Source organism: Malurus melanocephalus, unplaced genomic scaffold (genome assembly GCF_030028575.1).
Source record: "Malurus melanocephalus ecotype Western Australia unplaced genomic scaffold, MMel_1.1 scaffold_828, whole genome shotgun sequence".
In the NCBI taxonomy this organism is placed as follows: Eukaryota; Metazoa; Chordata; class Aves; order Passeriformes; family Maluridae; genus Malurus; species Malurus melanocephalus.
The window spans coordinates 173,608-194,204 of record NW_026624060.1 but is presented as its reverse complement, the minus strand read 5'-3'; the positions used below and the strand labels follow the sequence as shown (position 1 = coordinate 194,204).

General features: G+C 43.3%; 1 protein-coding gene across 1 annotated transcript in view; it reads right to left on the bottom strand.

Moving 5' to 3' along the window:
• Positions 1-3,522: 3,522 nt before the first annotated feature.
• Positions 3,523-20,597, bottom strand: part of IQGAP1 (IQ motif containing GTPase activating protein 1) — a 43,866-nt gene continuing 26,791 nt past the window's right edge. The window contains exons 20-38 of the mRNA XM_057385465.1: positions 19,925-20,008; positions 19,755-19,826; positions 19,593-19,662; positions 18,624-18,832; positions 17,469-17,624; positions 17,093-17,256; positions 16,092-16,316; positions 14,732-14,872; positions 14,557-14,641; positions 12,171-12,403; positions 11,403-11,535; positions 10,960-11,062; positions 9,372-9,507; positions 8,712-8,799; positions 8,065-8,277; positions 6,820-6,986; positions 6,348-6,470; positions 5,441-5,549; positions 3,523-4,849 (exon numbers count right to left, since the gene is read on the bottom strand). Of these exons, the coding sequence (XP_057241448.1) occupies positions 4,736-4,849; positions 5,441-5,549; positions 6,348-6,470; positions 6,820-6,986; positions 8,065-8,277; positions 8,712-8,799; positions 9,372-9,507; positions 10,960-11,062; positions 11,403-11,535; positions 12,171-12,403; positions 14,557-14,641; positions 14,732-14,872; positions 16,092-16,316; positions 17,093-17,256; positions 17,469-17,624; positions 18,624-18,832; positions 19,593-19,662; positions 19,755-19,826; positions 19,925-20,008 (2,625 nt within the window). The 3' untranslated portion in view covers positions 3,523-4,735. The remainder of the gene's footprint in view (positions 4,850-5,440; positions 5,550-6,347; positions 6,471-6,819; positions 6,987-8,064; positions 8,278-8,711; positions 8,800-9,371; positions 9,508-10,959; positions 11,063-11,402; positions 11,536-12,170; positions 12,404-14,556; positions 14,642-14,731; positions 14,873-16,091; positions 16,317-17,092; positions 17,257-17,468; positions 17,625-18,623; positions 18,833-19,592; positions 19,663-19,754; positions 19,827-19,924; positions 20,009-20,597) is intronic.

Below are 20,597 nucleotides of genomic sequence, written 5' to 3'. Positions count from 1 at the left end.
GCTCCATCTGAAATGAAGACTCTGGGGTGCTTAGTATGGGCAGCACGAGCTGCAGTCATTGGTGGGGGACAGCAGCTGGCATAAAGCCTCTGGGACAGGCTCGGGGCTGAAACAAACACTCTGGGGCAGGATCTCAGACAAAAAACAGGGCTGGAACAGAAAGCACTGTGCAGCTAGAAAAGTGACTGTGGGGCRTGGGRCTAGCATGCRCATCCTTGCTTTTATAACTCCCTAGCACTGTGCTCTAGTTACCCCAGAGCTGGAGAGGACCAAGCCCAGCTCCTTGGCACCAGTTAGACCAGCAGCACACAGCAGGGGTGGTACTGGGAGCCCGGGGCAAGCTTGCCCACCCAGGCRGGAGGGCGCAACACCACCCATAAAGCAGACACAGATCCTTCAGAACTGGATTTGATGGTCTATAAACAGTTTATTTAAGATACCAAACTACTCCTTTACACATCTGAGTCTGCATTCTGCTACTCAGGGAGCACCAGGCAGCTGTCGCCAGATTAGCAGGRACAGCTTGTCAGYCCCTGCTTCCTCCCCTACAGCCCCTCTGTAAGCTCCCACCAGCTGCTGCTCCTTCTCTCTTCAGGCAAAAGTGCTTTGCCACTGCATGTGACCGTCCTCAGGCTCCTGCAGGGGAGAGGGGAGAAGCCACTGTGGACACCTACAGCAAAGGCAGGAATGAGGGTCCCTCCCCTTCAGCCACCACAGGTCTCTCCAAGCCCAGAGATCGGCACCTGTGGCCTGCAGAAACCCCAGCTCCCAMGCACGTAGAGTAATCCACRGRAGGCAAAGGTTATTCATGTCTGTCCAGAACCACTGATTATCCATTCTCAGCATCTGGATCCCTGCTTCAGGGTCTTTTCTGTCCAAAAGGGCTCTTCCATCTTGCCACCCAAACMTCTCAGTCCCCAAGAACTGGGTAGGAGAGTACAGGGACTGCAGCCCTGCCTGGCCCCACAGGGTCCCTCAGCCCACCCCACATGAGGGACCAAGGCTGTTTCTCCACCCCAGCAGATCGACTTTGCTCTTATCACATGCACGATGGGCGCAGTGATGATGCGGAGGCCACAGGGCATAAATATSCTGCTTTTCGGGCCCACAGCYGGACRGAGCCCTCAGCGACTCCCGCTCAGCTGCCGGGAATGTTCCTTGCCGTTTCCACCGTGCATCCCAGCTGACTGGGAGCACAGGGTGGGAGGAGGTCGGGAGCCACAGAAGGGGGAGCAGCACCTCTTGTCCTTCCTATTTCCAGGGGAGGAGCTGTGCCTGCCATGTCCTGCTCGTGGCATCCAGCGTGCAAAACRCACATCCCGGGGATGGGCACTGGGATGCCCGGGCAGCGCTCAGATGGACATGGATTAAGGTCTGCTCATGGCTCCGCAGCCATGGGCTGCTCTGAACAGGAACCTGGAGATGCTTCACCCCAGACAGAGCCCGCCAACACTCAAAAAATATCCCAGGCAACAGCTGGCACCTGGCAATGCCGGCACGTTGTGTTTGCGGAGGGRCTCAGACAGCGATTCCYGGTGCCAACCTCCTGGAGCTCCCACACCTCCACCAGGCATGTCCCACCCACCCCCAATCCCTTTCCTTCCAGCCTGAGAACATCACCCAGCAGCAGTGTTAAAGCCAAGGCTATCTTTCCTCACAGAAATTAAATCGTAAGCTGCAGTCCTCAGACATACCTTCAAATTAAAGATTAGAGYTGGGTGACATTTTGTTTGGATAAAGTTTGGAATTTTTTGGGGAGCCAGCTGGAACTACAGAACTGAAGCAAAAAATTCACAGGTGGGTGAGGCTGGAGGTGCACTGAAGGCAGGGATGCCCATCCCTTTCCTCAGGGAAAAGAATTTCCAGAGGCCATTCCTAAGGCTCTGCACTGAAATCAGCTTCTGCGGGGAGGGATGTCCTCACCTGGGCACAGGGGCTGCCTCGRCACAGGCTGGGAGCRCGYGYGGCCACYGCCTTCTCCTGATTTAAAATATCAACTGCAGCCTGAGCTCAGGGTGGGTGAAATCAGCTGAATTCCAGGGAACTCTGTCCCATGTCCCCCAGGGATGTCAGCAGGGATGAGGGRATGAGGGTTAGAAATAGAAAATTCTGTGGAATAGAAACCTGTCCTTGCCCCAGTGCTGCTGAGCTTCCTTGGAACCTCTGTCAGTTCCTAACGCAGCTGGCATTAAAGCGGCAGCTTTGCGTGGACATATCCGTGCTCTGTGAAGCACTGTGAGGTTATTCCAGCAGGAATTCTGCAGGGAATTCGGGCCATGGGTATAATTCATCTAAACTAGCAAAGCTGATCCTGAAACCCAAATCTGGGCACCACACGGAGAACAACCTTTGTGCTGCCCTGTCAGCTAAAGCCCCTGCGCTGGGAAATTTCAGCAGCCAAACGTATGGAATTGTCAAAATCCCAGCAAGCAGCATCCCCCAAAGGGACAATCCAAGTGCCAGGGCATGAGTGCTCGTGTCCTTCCGCTGCTGCTGGCGGGACAAATTCTCCTCTGCACAGTTGGTKCCGGCCGGGCGGGGGCTCGGAGCGGGAGGRACGSGAGAGCGGATCGGCTGCTGGACGAGGCAGCYGAGGACGGCAGACGAGGCTGCTGCAATCTAATCGCTGTCAACTGAAAACATCCTTTCCTTGGCAGAAGACAGGAACCAAAGCAGATCCCCAGGCTGGTGGGCAGCAGCCACCTCTGTTCTGGGGCTCTGACTCTGCTGTTCCTACCAGCTCCTGAACAGCGTTAGGGCCACTGGGATGGAGTTCAAATCCCAGCAAACCCCAGAACCCACAGAGCGAACAATCCCAGCAGAGAAATGCAGTGTTGTCATCAGAAGTTGAAATGATCTGTTAAAAATGCTTTGACAGCTCTGCAGTGGCATTCCCTGGAACCTTCTTAATGATCTTGGTCCCATTTTTATGTATTCTTAGTCCCTCCATGGGCAGCTCGTAGAATTTATCCTGGCATTTAGAGGTTGGGCAAGGTTAGCTTTGGATTGACCTTCACCTCTGGCCCTGCTTTGTGCAAACACAGCTTGGGCCAAGGTGGGTGAACTCATTACCTCAGCTTTTCCCTCCAAAATATCCCCTGCTTATTTCCCTGTAGATGAATTCAGCTTTTATCTCAAGCCATCCACTCCTCACCTCCATTTTGCCCCCAAAGTGTTCATTCTGTTCCCCTCAGGTGCCCCAGTGACACCGGGGAGGCGTCTCCGTTTCCGATATCATGGAAATTCTGACCTATACTCATTTTAGATGATCTTTCTTGGGCTCACTAAGCAATTCTTGTTACCGGATGGGACCACACGGGCACCAACACCAAAAGACATTTAAATACAGTCTAAACACCAGCAACTTTAACTATTTTCTTCCAAGAGGACTGCGGAAAAATTAAACACAGTGAGACAGCCACTCCAAATACATGAAGTGTCTTCCGTGAGAAAAAAAGATCTAAGCTGAAAGAACCACCACAGTGTAGTTAGATGATAAAAGAGTTTATTTAAACTCTGAACAGTAAGCCTAACTATTGGGCCAACTTGACATTTGCAGGAGATGTATCCCTTAAAAAAAAGAGTTAAGAAAAAAAGGGAGCAAAGAGCTGAAACAAATGAATTTAAAGGCCAGATTATATTTTCTTTACGTCTCTTCATTTTTATTAGATATAGCAGAACAGCCAGCACCACCACCATTGTGGAAAAATGCAGACAAAACCCCCACAAAATAATAGAAGATACAGGAACTTTGAGTATAGCTACAAAAAAATTCACCTTTTAAAAGCTAATCTACTCAAGATTAGTTTTCTTCCTTGGACAAGTCTGCAGGTAGAGACTAACGTTTATTGCATTAGACACAGATATATGTATAGAACATTCCTCTAAACTGGGAAAAAACAGTTAATTTTACATTTCAAATGCTTTGCAAGCAACATTAAAAATTAACACGTCTCGGCATTTTTTTTCAGCTTCCCTTCCCTTCCAAAACATCTTCTTTTTATGTATAAGCAAAACTAAATACATTCCACAGTCCCTCCATTTAAGGGGGCACCTGTAAATTACTACAGTGTGATAAACAGAAGCAAATCAAGAAAACTGAGACGCTGAAGCTGTTACATGTGGCCACAAACATAATCACTAATACTTCAGTAACTATTTATGATGCTTACCAATTATCCTGCAGCAGTTCTAATCTTGGCAAGCGGCCTCCACCACCTCTACCAAAGCAAGGACGCAAATGAACGGGTAGCCTGGACCTCAACTGCGTTTTATATTGGTCATCCCCGCACAAGAATAACTGGAGTCCAAATACGACCCTCAACCCATTTCTGCATTTCTGCAAGACGCGAGCGGACCTCTATACGGTGCCATCTTTCTCTTTGCCCAGGCAAGGAGAATTGAGCCTTACAAAGCACACAATTATGCAAATTAAGCATTCGGATGGCCTAAGTATACTCTAATATTAGTTTTCAATTCCCAAACCCATGTAAAAATACATTCTAAAATCACCTCTTTATAGGGCATCTTCAAAGTTGAAGATGATATATAAACAACAGAACCCGCAGACCCGATCAGGGTTGTCAATTCCCAAGAGGTTCTTAGTCCTCCTTCACAACACATTTGATACAATTACCATGGGATGGGCATATACTGATACATCACTATGTTAATAGAAGTTTTACATGTGGGTTTTCTATGTCTCCCCTTTCACACACTTGCTGGCAGAGGTCGGTTACTTCCCATAAAATTTCTTATTCAGAAGAAATATGAGAAGATTGACGTTCACTTTTGCTCTGTCGAACAGCTTCATGACAGCGACACCTTCATACTGCAGCTGCAAAAGATCCTGCCAAAGAGAATATCTTCATGAGTAACGAATCCTCAAGAAGTTCTTACAGAAAATATAAGAGACCACGTAGTACATTAGGTCCACAATGAGTATTTATGAAAACATACACAGCATAAAATACAAAAGCGAGAGACTCATTAGAGATCTGCTCTTACTGGGTAGAAAAATAGTCCTTCTAAAGCATATAAGATCTTAATTACTTTAAGCATTGGGTTTAAAAAAAAAGTTCAAAAAACAGCAGAAATAAATGGAAGACCATTCTAAGCAAGTCTAATTTCAGATCTAGCCATCTCCAGCCTCTTCCTTTGCACATGTGACATTGCACCCTCGAAACATTACAACGTTCCTCAGTATTGCTTGCTGAAAGCAGTAATTGCCACAGTAATTAAGAACACGGACCAATATCGGGCTGTCATTAGCAAAGAAACAAAAAGCGGTTTAGATCCCCCGTATGTGTTGCATCTGTTTCACCTGTGATTTTTGAGAGCATTTTTACAACTGTTTACGCAGAGAACACATCATTGATATTTTGATGAAAAGTCTAGCAAAGTGAACTTACATGACACTATTAAACACGACGGTCCTTACCTGATAATGTAACATAAAGGTTTCCATCTGTACCCCCATGAATTTTGCTTTTACCTCAAAATCCCCTACTTCCTCTGTTGGACTGATTTCAAAAATCACGTTTTTAAACCTATGAAATTTGAGAAATGAAAAATCACAGGGAGGGAATACATGAGATGAAATGCAAAGATAAATTTCTAAGAATCCTATTCTTAACTCTATTCTATGACCACCATGTGGAACGAGCCCTTAAAAGGCAACTTTAAGCCAAACTTAAAAGGCAGTATATCCAGCAGATCGCATCTTCAAGCAAGCATACAGGACACGGGGTAATTTAGCTTGTACGATCTAAATGGTCTACTTCAGTCCTGCACATTTATGCCTCGTTTAGCGCTCAAAGTATGATTAAGGGTCAAAAATATTCTCATCATAAGGGGCACTCTATATTCCACACAAAATACACTGGCTTCTCAAGGCTAGCAAACTACAGCTGCAGAAACTTGCATTAAGCTGATTCTTCAACAATGAAAGCTATTAAGCATGAAAACCTTTCACCCAAGGAGGTATACCCTTCTGTAACCGTGGAGGTGACAGAAGGGGTTGGGGGAAAGAGGATGTCACATTTAAATCACATGACACTTCTCAATCAAAGAATTGCTTTGCTTCAACCAGAAAAAGAGAACTGAAGAGTGATCACTATGCAAGGTTTCTTGGCCCTAGGGATGCCAGCCTAGGTCATCAAAACAATTTTTTCAGCTTTAATAGCTTAATCTACCAACCGTACTGAAATTCCAAGAACAAAATTGCAATACAATATGACACAACCTCAAATAGATCTTAGAATTTGTGGTCCTCAGCTATCTCAAGCTATGTTCCTTTTCCTCCAAAAAGGGTATTTGGCTCTGAAGAGTTTTAAAAAGATACTCACTGGTTACCTTGCAGGTCCTCAATCTCTAAAAGCACTCCCTTCTCATGAAGTCGAGCAGCTGTGTATTTCAGAGAAATCTTTTTACTGTTTTTGCCTTTCATCTCCCGAGGTTTCTTGGAGACTCTGTGGAAAAAAAACCAACCAAATTAGAAGGTCACTCAAACAAGAAAAGACATTTTGAGCAATAAATATTCAACTCTATTTGGCAGAGGGGATGGAATCAGTATAGCTAGTAAGCTATAGCTAATGCTGATGATAGATAATGATGTATTTCTACCCTGGGATGAGTTGCCCTGAGAAGCGGTGGCTGGCCCATCCCAGAACTTTTTGAGCCTAGGTTGGATGGGCATTGGTGAAAACCGGTCCAGTGGAAGGTGTCCCTGCCCGTGGCAAGGCGGTTGGAACAAGATGGTCTCAAAAGGTCCCCTCAAACCCAAACCATTCTATGGTTCTACAGTTCCAAGATACTTACTTGCCCTTGCTGGCCAAGTTATCCAAGCAGGTCTTTATGTAACTTTTGTAATAATCTACTTGTTCTCCATAAAAAGTAGATTTGGAGTTCAAGGCGCTGTATGTCTGCTGCAGCTTCACAAGCTCCGCCTTTCTTCTCTGACGGTATCTACGCTGATTTCTGATATCCTACAACACAGAGAAAGACGGGCAGAGACTCAACAGTCATTTGAGCTTTCCAGGTGCTCAGTCCCAGAGCCACTGAGTACTTCAAAAACAACATTCGATTTTGCTTACTCTTGCTTCACGCTACAGGCTCAAGCACTCAGTTGCATTTGCCTCACTTTAAGTTTCACAGCTTTTTCTCTAAAATTACTCATTTGTGGACCTAACCAACTCTATGCGGCGGTACGCTCGCACCTTCTACTGCTTTCTCAAATTTCAGTTTAGTTGCGATGACTGTAGGGGGAACAGACAGCACATGACACAAAAGTGGCAATTTTGCTAGCACCAGGTAGGGACGGGTAGGGAAAGTATCTAACACATCAAGCACTATAACTACAGCAGCACGCAGACTTCATCATTTTTGTTAGTCAGCCTTTAGACATCACCTGCCTTAACAAAAAGACCACAACATTAATCGACTGGTACTTTAATTTTTGACACGTATTATCTCTAGTTCAATTAATTGTTATCAGATCCCTACAGGTGATTATTTAGTTAGTTTACTTATGTAACATTTCCCAAATAGTTTTCCAGTAAACACTGTGATATAAAATACATTTGTCACTGTAGAAATGTACCACAGTATTGCTTCTCTTTTTCAAGTTTTTCACGGCAGCACCCCCCTTATCATTTCGGTACTCCTCAGTGGCCACATTTACATGAAAATAACAGGGTATCTTAAAAGTTATGGGCGAGACTTCCTTGTGCAAATAAGCTTGCAGAGGCACTACTTAAATCAGTGAAATGAAGCAGAAAAACACATTGCACATCAGGACTTCTCCTCCAAGCTATTAAGTTTTTTTCTTAGAGTACCTGAGAACCTGGCACCGCAGTCATTTGCAGAACAGAAAAGTTGTATAGAAATAAAGGACTTCCCAGGTGACCAGAGACGGAAGTGCTGTGACAAAAGGTACATTTTTTTTGTCTATAAATTAGCTACTAAAAACTTCACTCTGCTTCTGAAAATCCATGCCACTTTCACAATGCTAGAAATGGTGGGAAAACTCCACTGTGACTACTAGGGAACCACCGAACAGTATACCTTCGCTATGTCGTTGATTAGTTCCTGGTATTTATTTTGGGCATTCACTGGCCCCAGTTCTGTCAACTTCTTCAGGCCTGCCTTGATCTTTTCCTTTTTTTCTTGCAGATTCAAGTTACCATCTTCCTTCACAGATACAGATTTTTTCATCTTATCAGGAGTTTTAGCATCACGAATGGCCCGTTTCTGCATAGCTCTATGATGCTCCGCTTCCTAAAAAAAGAAACCAAAAAACTCCAAGTTCATAAGCAGGTCAACTTTAAGGCGACAAAAAGAAGCAGAAACAGATCGTCCGATCTCTGGCATAACACAGGATAAACAGTTTTGCTCAGCAACTCCCATACCGACTTGAACAAATGCATTTCATTGAACACATTCTACACATGGGAACCTATAGGCAGAAGCCTATCTACCATCTAAAATGGTCTTCCACATAAACCGTTTCCAGCAACTACTGGTGGAACAGGATTCACATGTACAGTTTACTTCCGCCGTATACCTTCCCAATTATCATTGCACCCTGCTCCATCATCGGTGGAGACGGCTTCACCGCAATGCATAAATGAACAGTGCCACATATATCCACACATATCTAGACAGATGATGATTTCCTAGTCTAAAATGGGCACAGATAAACGACATCATACTTGCTCCGAGGTAGCTGAAGTTTCCAAAATTTCAGTCAGCGTCTCCCCTGGCTGGAAGCGGATTACATCAACAATTAAACGTTTTGTGCTGCAAAGAAATCAAGGAGAATAGGAGAAAAAACTTTGAACAGAAAGATCTTTAATATTCTTCTGCTCTGTTCTGTTTTCTTCTGGGAGATCACTCGTATGCCTAGGCCAAGTACGTGCTGACCAAAGATCTTTCAACCTATCTCAGACTCTATCTAGCGTCTAGCATCTGAGTAGGAATGCATCAGAGGAGGCAGACACGCACCCAAATGTCAGAATGCTGCTCTATACATCTCAGCAATAGAGATTTGCTTAAAACTAGGCAAGAGTCAACATGGGTAAAAAGCTTTCCAGAATAAAGAATACAGCAATAAAAAAAATGCCTTGATGGTCCACCGCTGTGTTTCCTATAGAGTACTAAGACGTATGCTTTTCGAAAAGGCTATTAGTCTTCATCTATTAAAAGTCAAGCCACAGCATTGAAAAGAACAACACTACGATCTCAGTGTATTTCTTTACATTATGCCTCAATTCTCTTGTTTTCACAGGCAGATTAACTGTTTAGGTTCCAGCTGCTCCTTCTTTTGAAGGAGGTAGTTATTCCCTACTTACAGGTAGTTATTCCCTACTTACTTCAACAGAATCGCTCTTGCATCCACCTCTGCATTTTCATCACCAGGAACATCAAATTTATTAGTCAGCGTGAGAGAAACCTCAGTTTTTGCTAGCATTTCCCTGTTGGGGTCATTAACATTGCCAGAACCCTCCCCTGTCAAACAGAAAGAGTTTATAGATTAAATCACATTCTTTTCCTTCTTGACTGCTAGGACTTTGTAATTTTTCACTACATCACAGATCAAATAAAAACTAGACTGTCAAAATAACACTTCCTTCCCAAACCAAAGTTTCAAGACTTTATCTGGAATATATTAGACATTGTCGTAACACATCTGAGATAATGCGCTGGCCAGAAAAGCACCGCAAAATCGCTGCTTCGTATGCCTAAAAGATGTATGTGTATGCCACCCTGTATCTCAGTATCTCACTGGGAAGAATGTCTGAACTGCCAAAAGCTTTTTGGAAACAAAAGTACAATGATGCCCATATGCCCACATCCTCATTAGAATTAATGTTTCAGCTAAGAGTAAAGCCCTTGTTAGTGATCAAGCTTGTCATCTTCTCTTAAAGTAAGCTATCCCATCAAAAAGATATTTTCTTGCTCTAACTGCATACAAACTCTCACTGGAACAATCATTGGAAGCCTTCCCCGTTTTTTAAAGGGCTGCAGAAAGATTTAACTCTGACATATTAGCCACAGTGACACAATGAACACAGGAGCAATGAAATGGGGAAGGAGGGCAAGTTCTAGCTAAATTCTCAGTCCACATCCCTTCAGACAACATTTCTTACATTCTGTTCTTTGCCAGAACTCACAAGACAAAGTGTTAGCAATCATTCATTTAGAAGGTTCCAACCTTTCTCATCGAGCAACTTCATGCTGTTTGCCATCAGAGCATGCTCTCCAAAAACTGCGCCCTGTTTGCCTCCCTCCCTGCCTGGTTAGACTAGAAACCTCAAAAAATCGTAACACAGAAACTGAGGAGGGAGAAAAACTTGCGTGCGTCTTTCCGGTATTTGTTATATCCTGAAGCAGTAAACTGCGGCTCAAAGGTTTTCAGAAGTTTCACAGATTAGTAGCATTAGTTCCTTCTTCTCCCGACTGGAAGAGGATAAAATTCTACTTTTCTTACAGAAAAAAACTCTAAAGGAGGGGAAAAAAAACGTTACTTGTCCACGTGCCAAAGACTCCTAAAGGAGCACATGCTATTTAACACATGTATTACCACACTCTGAAAGGAACAGCTACGGATCTCCAGAAAGGAGACAAACAAGCTGGAACAGGGACAAGAGCACAGGGATATGGCTCCGGGATAATGGGACGAAGAAAATATGTCAATATTGGTCCGTCTTCTGGAAACTTCTAGAGCGGGATGAGCGAGGTGGGTGGGGAGAAGAGAGAGAGCTCCCGTTTTTTCACGGTATGAAAATCCGCAGAGAAAATACACCGCAACGAATCTGCCGCCACTTTTTAGAGCACATTCTCCCCTACAACCTGTGACGATCCCTTATTGTTTCTTTACTGCACTGGAAGTCATTTAAGTAATATCACAATTACAGTAAGTAATATCACATATTACTTTAGCAGAACAAACTATACAACCTATTAAGGACTCAATCGTAGGAACCTCTCCGAGATCATCGAGCAGCTCGTGAATTGGATCATTGTGCTCAGGAGCAATTGCATCTTGATGGTCTAAGAGCAACTAGATGAACAGAAAAATCAAATATGTTTTAACAGCACATCATTTTCTAGACAGTAAAATTTCATTACTTTAGGCTGGTATCTTTGAGAAACCGATCACTGAACTCCAAAGCAGCAATATCAACATTCAGTACTGTGCAAGTATCACATACTCTAATGCTTTCAAAAGAAGCTTAACGAAGCCATAACCAAAACACTTGATTCTAAATCAACAAGCTCTCACAAACTACAATCGAGACAACTTTCAGCCTTGCATTTGGTACCTTTGTGTTTCAAACAGAAGCAGAATTTTGTTTGGAAACATTGCTTATAAGGACCAACCGTGACTCATGTATACTTACAGTGTGCGTATTGATGATTTCACCAATAGAAATATAAATTACTGGCTTTGTGAGAGTCACCAAGTCAGAATATTCATCGATATTAAATTTATCCTGCAATTCAGGAACCTCACAGGCAGCCTGGAAAAAGCGTCTTCAGAACAAAGAAGGAGAGAACAGTCAGACTGCAAGTTGTGTGATGGATGTATCAAGAGTATTACCTCCTCATGACAATCTCAAGCATAGTCTCTCCTCTTCAAACTATGGTACATTATGGCAGAGTACACTCTGTCAGCTTTAGTTAATGCATCTGAAGCGACCTAGTAAATTCAGTCATCTTATATCTCCCAAAATATGGGAGATATAAGATGACAAATCTGGAACAAAAACTTACTTCAAATACACGAATAGCAAAATGCCAACCTGCTTTCTATTTCTGAGCACCCCTAGATTTTCACGTGGCATCGGGGTTTGCATGGGACATATGAACGTACGTCCATTCCGGTTGTCCGTGTCAGAATGACAGTATTAAGTGCAAAAGCCATCTTTATTCTGTACACCCGAAATTCCTGACTTTGCGATCAGGTAACATACAACGATCGTTCATAAAATTCCAGGTACGCTCGTCACCGATGCTTGCGGGAGCTTGGAGTGAAATCTCTTATTCTTAACGGATTGCATATTTGATAGAGACAGAATTTTCCAGATTCAGAATGCATTATTTTCCCTTTTTACTTGCACTGCCACCCCCTGCCAAACTTCCCAACTTAACTAGCTAAGGTCTGCTACCTGAATTTCTGGTATGACTGCAATAGGTATTCATTAATGATGCTTAGATGAGCATTGTCTCCCATGAACATCTTATTGGATGCAGCGTGCTGTAACATCTTCGCGATAGAACCGAGGTTTCTGCGTTGATCCGTAGTCAGCTGACCTCCAGCCRAAAGGTCAATGATGTCAAATGCATCCGGTGCAACGATGGCAGGATTCATGTAGCGATAATAGAGTAAGTTGCCGACAATCTGGGAAAGTAGAGAAGAAATGCATCAGTAAACAACAGTATGGGATTCAACTGATTTTTCATCGAAACTACTCTGCGTTTTGATAAATTATTGTTTCGTAAGCCTCTTTCCAAGGCAAGGGTTCTGTCGTATAGAAGCACGTACCACCCAAAAAAATCTACACCGTAAGATCATAAAGATGCGACAGGATGGTCAAAAAGGAGGAAAGCCTGAGCACTACCCGTCACGGGACAATACGGCAGCAGATATTCCTATGCATAAACATTGAGAACTCTTAATTTATAAAAATGTATGGACAGGAGATCCTACAAGCTACCAATGAGCTACTGTTATGAGCGTGAGACAGCCCGTCAGGAGATTTAAATGTAATTGAGTTAGTCTGACAGAGGGCAGAATGACCACAGTACAGACAAACCTGACGTGGAACGAGAGCTAGTTTTTAAAGAAGCATGCAGCCTTGGCTGCCGCCTCTGACAAGGCAAAAATAGGAAGGAAAAATGGCACACTGAGAATTTAAACTGAGGAAATTACTTTCCATTCCTTGCAAAAGCCCTTTTCTCTTTCAGATTAACTCTTCTGCAAGCCAGCAACATACTCAGGTGCAGACCCTTAGTTAGTGAGAGTAACTGAGAAACCATTTAATCCAGAAGTAAGAAAATCAGAAGTACAGAAGTTAAATGGCATTTGATGCCTCAAAAATCCAATTTACCTAGTCAAATGTGAGCAGCAATACATTTCAAAGAACTACAAATAGGGATTATCACATTATCCATATGCTCACATTATTATTCTATCCTGTACTGGATGTCTTACCAGAAGTAATTCTAGCAATGGAAAGGTATTAACCCACCGTGCCCATTTAAAGCAAAAGCTCTCATGTCATATGCTCATTTGCAGAAGGCCAGGTCACCGAATCTCGGCCTCACCCACTTGCCACGTGACTTAAACAGACGGAAGAGATTGGGGTCTGAGCAAATGGCTGAAAACACAGAGAAAAAACCTAGCCATAGCTAAGCGGTCCCAGAAATTAAAAACCGCTTTCAGCGAGGTCACATTTAGACAAGCATTTTACACGATCCCGTGCCGTACCCTCACAAATTATGCCACAGGACAGAATACCGAGTGTTAACTGTCAAACTGTCTGCTGCCGGTAAAAAGAAAAAAACATCCACGAAATAAAGTCGGTTAATAACTTTTGAACTTGAGGGCAAAAACAACAGCATATTGCATGGGTAATCTTCGGTTGCTAAAAAAATCTACAAGCGGTTATGGCACGCAACTGCAGTTTTGACTTTCATGTGGACAGTTGTATTGTTTCCATGAGGATTAATAAAAACTGCAGCTTTCCACCTAAATTTACAGATGGAAGAAATTAATTCACCTGCATAGAAAGAACCGATGTCTCAGAATGGGAAAGCACAGAACTAGAAGAGAGAAGAAAACAGCATTCAGATTGATAATTCCTTTGTAATGAAGTAGAGGCAGAAAAGTTTAAAGAGACGCTGTCAAGTGTTCTAATAACCAAACTTCGTGTTATTAACAAGTACAGCATTCATGGGCATAAATTCACAATTTACCAGAAGCCATGAAACCAAAGAAATTTCAATGAAAACCCCAACACTACACTCATCTGAGAGCAACATATTAGGATCCTTTTAGTTCTCCAGACCAACTGAAATGTAAAAGATAAAACTGACTAGGCATCATGGGACGTGACTACACATATTGCTGTCAAAGTATGCCAGAGTGTTACAGATGGTGCATTAGGAATACAAGATTTTTGCATATGGACTCAAACTTACCTCTCCAAGGAAGGAGCAGCGGGCTGTGAGCGTACTAGTAAACCCAAGGTTTACTTTCTAGGAGTAACAGTAACCCCAGGTCAAGAACACTAAAGGACCAAGTGCCCGAGATACCAAAAGCAAAACAGAAGCAACAGGGTACCTCCTTCTAAACAATGTGTTACATGTCAGGTGATGCATATGAAGCTAACATCAACAGCCCAATCTGAAATATTTTCTATCCATAGAGGTAAATAAGTAAGTTTATGTGCGCTCCTCTCCCCACATACACCTAACTAGAGAGAAGAATGAGATGTGCTCGCCACAGCCGTTTTGGCTGACAGCTGCTAACAAAGGCGTATAGATGCTCACCTTCAGAAGCTCATCCTCGCCAGCATCCGGAAACTTCTCATGCAGGGAGTCTTTTAGGACCTTGGCAATGAAACGCATTCCGTAACTTTGAAGGAAAGAAAAGATCGAATAAGACTGACGCAAGCACAAAGACGCCGGCGAATTCTCAGGGATAACACCGGTATGTCAGACTCACGGGATTTTGTCCACCGAACTAATAATGGCAGACAGGAACTTGTCCGTCACGGTCCTCATGTTTCTGATTGAGGCGTCCAGGCGCGTCCTCACCTCTTCGTGACTTAGTGCTTGCTCAGGCGTAACATCATATGGCAGTTTGCTATTTGAAAAAGTCAAACATATAAAGGAGAATATTACTCGGGCTAGTACATTTCAAGAATGCATAGCCTGACACAGAAACAAGTTTATGTGTTTATTGTATGGAAAAAGCTATGCATTGCCTTTAATTAACCTGTCTGGCACTGTGAGAGCTGAATTTTTTTCCATTCACTTCCTTCACTTTCCCTTACAATGCCACTGCTACAAAAGACCCAGCTGACTCAAAACAGAATCTTTTTTACACTATGCACACTAGGCAAAAAGAGCACCATCTGTAACACATAGCAGTACTACAGACTGCAAATCGGTGAAAAAGAAAGCTACACGTTTGGCTATTAGGATGATGAAACCTTGGACACAAGCGGAAGCTAGAGCACCATCCATAAAATCAATATGATGCGCTACCGGGGGGAAATGGTGCCATGTGAATGGTTGCTTTTTTCCTGCAGTCGGCTGAAACCACTGCACAGTAATCCAGTGAACAGACACAGATGAAGTTGGTGACTCATAAAAGCATATCCTACATCTCATGTACAGAAAAGAACCTGAACACACAGCTTCTTCGCTCATATATTCAACATGTCCAGAATTTTCCATGAGGTGCGCAAAGGTATGCGTCTGCAGATGGCTTTAAATAGGGCTTTTGCCTTTTTACAAAAAGACATTAAAAACCCCAAAAACGCAACAGAAACCTCAAGTTCTAGCAAATTAAAACCGCTGAAGAAACCAGAATGACACAAAATCACATAGCTCAATACAATAGTCATCGTCACCCAATATTCATCGGGAAGATGTTAGGACTAAGAGAACTGTGATGCTTTGTGCCAGCAAGAGGCTTCGTGAGCTTCCAAACGGCGCTTGTTTGCGTAGGCTGTATATGGCATGAACATGGACGGACATGGAAGCGATGCTTCCCAGACAATTTTCTTACAACACATTTCTTTAGGTTAGAGGGTGTCTCATAGCTAACCATCAAGTCAACATAGGAAAACCCTGAAGAGCATTTCTTCTTCCATCGCATAATGACATCCCTGTTCAACTCTCTCAGTACTGCCAAGCAGAATATGAACTTTAGAACTCTCAGATGAAAACTGTCTTGACGAGATGATCAGTTGGACAGACGCATGCAGCTGAGCCAAGGATGGCTTTGAACGATTAGCTGAGCAATGCAAAGCAGCTAAGCAACATTTAGAAAAATACAGTATTAACAGGTCCCGTACCTGGCCTCTCCAGTTTGAGATTCCATCTGGTTAACCCAAGACTTGTAAATATCCACAGGATCGGTTTTGATATTAAGGGTTTTGTCATCAATGATTTCCTTCACAACTGGTGCAAGGATCTGCCTCAGGGCATTCTGACCACGGGCACCACGATTGAAACTTACCACCATTTTAATAACAGTAGGATTCCCAGTCACAATTTCATGTATCTGGTCTACTTTTGATCTGAAGAAGAAAGAATCAAGATGAAATTTGAGGTACATCCATCACTGCCTACACTTCTCCATCACTGCCTACACTTCCCTGGATACCGTTCTGGACTACCCCCTAAATTTAAGGACGGGGGAAATGGTTTTTACAAGTCGTTATTTGTTTCGGGGCATATACCACCTTCACACTTAAAAAGTATTCCCAGAAATGCTTAAGAGTACCTCCTCAAAAATTTCAGTGCATATTCTTCCTGATGGCAAACTGCGCCACACTGCATCGTAAAGAACCAAAGTCACGTAACATCGAGGTCCTAAGGCCTAACCGATCCCACAGAACACGGCTGAGGACGGGCAGAGTTTCTAACACTGGCAGGAAATAGAAATGCCAAATGACAAAGATTTCAGACTCCTCAGCACCCTCTGGAAATCTCAAGAGCTTAGATTTAGCTCTCTTCCTGGCTTGTAAAGCCTGAGTTTGCAGTTTGTTGGACCTATTTGTAAAAAGACACTGGAGAATTGAGATTAGACTGAATTCTAGCATGACTTTGCATCAGATCAAAAGTAGCTGCTATGTTGAGCAGTGAAATCTTGAAGTAAAAAGCCCTCATCTTCAATGGACATACCCAAGTCTTCTTTTTTAGACTACATTAACAGATATTAAATGAGGACAACGAAGGGACGGATTAGCATTATCTGTATATTAGCACTAGATTTAACATGAAAATGGCCTTAATTTCAGAATCTGCCAAAACCGATTTCAACGACAAGAATGTGCCACACGCTACCACGTACTTGATCTCTTCCTGCAATGCCGTTTGAAAAAGTCGCAACAACAGGTATTCCTCTCTTTGATTGGACGCGTAATTATACAGCGTGAAGATGACAGAATCCATGAACTTTGTGGATTTGTTTTGAGGCATCTGAAAAATCAGCTTGGCCAAGTAGGTCGGGTTAGTCTACAACAAGAAAAATGACTTGACATGCATGTCTCCACCAGCGTCACTAAAAACTAAGGTGGCTCAAAACAGTTGCCGGAGGGACTCGATCTTAAAGGTCTTTTCCATCCTTACTGCCTTGTATGACAACCACAATGCATAAGCAAAGAATGCGCCAAGATAYATAAGCTTCTGTGAGGAAAAGTTAATGACCAGCGTAAAAAGTTGCTTACCTGAAGCAGGTAGAACAAATGCTGATAGGCTTCCAGCTTTTCTCTCTTCTCTTTGCTCAATGCTTTCAAACCTCCCCTTTGTTTGTTCAGCATCATCATGTCAGAGAGTTGTTCCTTGTTCTTCTTGGTAAGTTTTTTGCTATGAGAAACAACATCCTGGAAAGAAAGAGTAGGCAGAGATTTCACTCTGAGAGGTTTTCTAACAGGCAATATTGGAAAGCAGTGGCATCTGAGAGCCACTCCTCTTGGTCAAGGTATGTCTGGGGCTATTAAAGTAAAGCATTATTCGCTATGGCAGCAGTCTCTCCAACTGGAAGTACATGTTCTGCTTCGTTCCAGACTTCGTGAATTTGTCTGAAATCCAAGAAGGGTTAGTCACTCTTGGCAGCAATTACAATCAGAGCTGGTAGCATTTGGAGATGCTTGGAAATCCCTTCCTTTTTTTAAACCGGGCTTACAACTTAAAAATACCGTTTCATATTCAGCTAGCTCGCTACCTCCACGTACTCGGACAGCAATGGCACTTTCCACCGCAAGCATCAGCACAACAGCTGCAGCTTCCTTCTAAGATAAACTGCACTACACCAACTGAGATTTTGCACTTGGAGAGAAGCCTAGTGTAATGAATCCAGGACCACATGAAAAGCCGACCACTACTTCAGCTCTCAGAAGAGACAACGCTGTATCGGCAAGAGACCTTTTTCTTGCAGAATACATCAAACCAACCAAGCTTAGACAGAGGGGGCTTCCTTTCAGCAACAAGCAACTGAGCAGCACAAGCATGTCTCCCATCTCCAAAACTGACCCCCTTACCACAAGTGTGTGGCACGTGACTCGTTTAACCGCAAAGGAGCAACAAAAAAGAACTTCTCAAAACCTTCAAATACATAATCTATTGTATTAATTAGATCGAGATGGTCTTGTTGCCTTTTTGAGCTTCAGGACCTGTTCCCTCTTCTCCTCCATTTTTCTTTCTAGGGATACATACTAAATTACTGAAATGGCCTAAGAACGTATTGGGAGTAAAAACTAAGTCTAGGGAAACGTTTTCCACTGGGCCCGAGCAACTGACATCCGAGGCCGGGAGCTCTCCACACTAACTACCACTGGGCTCGATGCAATCTGTAGCCGGTCTCCCAGAAACACACTTCTTACCTGCAGTGTAATTTTGTTTTTCACTAGCAAACCAATTTTGATGTCCATGAGATTGAGATCATTCTCCAGTTGCTGATTGGATCGGATCAAGGTTACGACTTCTTCGCGCAGTTTCATTAGCTCAAGCTCCTCCTGAAAATCTTGGTCACTCTGATCGAGCAAATGGACAAACTTCCGAACCACAGCCATAGGTGGGTTCTCAGCATTAACTAAAAATAGGCAAGAGAATAGAAAACACCAGAGGATGGCTGACAGAAGTAAATATATGCCTTATCTATGTTTAAACAGCACATCAAGGAGCACCCAGAGTTAAATTAGTACCATCACGTCTAAATGGCTTCTGACATTTGGATTTTCCCATTTTGAGAAAACTGTAAGAGAAGCAAATCAAGAACAAAGTCATTACTAGCACGGGGTAGTCCACATGGTCAAAGCTAACCGCAAAGCTACAGTTCTACTTTCAGGAGGAAAAAACAAAAAAAACCAGCTAGATTCAAGTTTTTCTTCAGCCTCAAGAACTGCCTACTCCCTGCACTGTCCTACCGACTTCATCCGAATTGCTCCTCAAAACTGTCTTGAAGTTGTAGAGCGCACGGTCAACGTTGTGTCGGTTGACAATAAGCTTGCCGTGACCCAGGAAAGTGCGCTCGCAGCGCAGAAAGCCAACTGTATCCCGAGACACATCTAAAGCGGTGGGGTCAGAAGGTCAAGGCAGGTGATCCTCCTCCTCTACTCCACTGTCATGAGATGCTGGAGGATTGAGTTCAGCTCCAGGGCCCCCAACATAATAGGAAGGATGTGGAGCTGCGGGAGCAAATCCAAAGGAGGGCTACCTAAAGATGATCAAGGGGCTTAAGTATGTCTTCTGTGGAGACAGGCAGAGAGTTGGGGAATCTCTTCGATGAATCTGTGATTCCTCACAAACAGAGATTCACGGCAAATCAGTTCTATCTTGTCGGCAATACTTACTGAGGGTTTTGTAGTCTTCTCGTGCTTTGTTTGCTCGGATAAAGGCTTGAATTTTTACAACATCACTTATCTAGGATTTAAAAATCAGAGAAGCACTTGACATCATCCTGGAAAGAGTACCCAAGTCAGAAACAGAATACATTGAACAAGATATTCTCTTACATGGTTTCTGAAATACTGCAAACGATCTCTGTAGCGTCTTCTGGCTTGATACATCCTGGTCATCGATTGAATCTAATGAAGGGTAACCAACACACTCAGATAAAAACCTCATCTACAAAGTTCACTACCGCAAAGGTTTACCAAAAAAGTTAGCAGGGAATCCAAACTACCTTGACTACTTGGTCCTTTTGCGCTCGTAGGTAATCCAAACGGATTTGATATGCCTTCCTTTGCTTGTAGCCACGCCATTGAGACTGAAAACAAAGCAGGCACACTCACTTTACATTCCCAATTAAACAGAAGTAAACACAAATGTGAGTTTCTTTGTGTTCCTCACCTTCCACTGGCCCTTTTGGCTAAATGAAACATGAAGGAGACATGCTTGTTGTATCAAGAGATAGGGTGCTTCACTGCGTGAAGCATTAACTATTTTTATTTTACAACTGTAATCGTGAGAGACTTTAAATGACCTCGTGAAGAGTCTGGGCCTTACGAAGCCCAGTTAGGGAGAAGGATATAGTGAAACAGTCAAGCTGACAGAAACTTGTCTACACGAGGATCACACCTTAGGACACTGTTGCCAGTGAGAACGGAGATGTAACATTTTAAGCCTTCCGAGAAGACTCGCTGCCACGGACCCTTGGGAAGAGAAGTTAGGCAAGGGGTTGGACTACACTAAAAGGGAGAGAGCGTTATTTAAATAAGCTGAGGTTTTGTTAAGTATAGGGGCAGAGTATGTGCTACTTAGGCAGCAACATACATACGCTGCTGAAATAATAAAATGGTAAAAGGGTGCAAGGCAACTATTTCATTTGCACGCATTTCAGTTACAACACCGCAGAA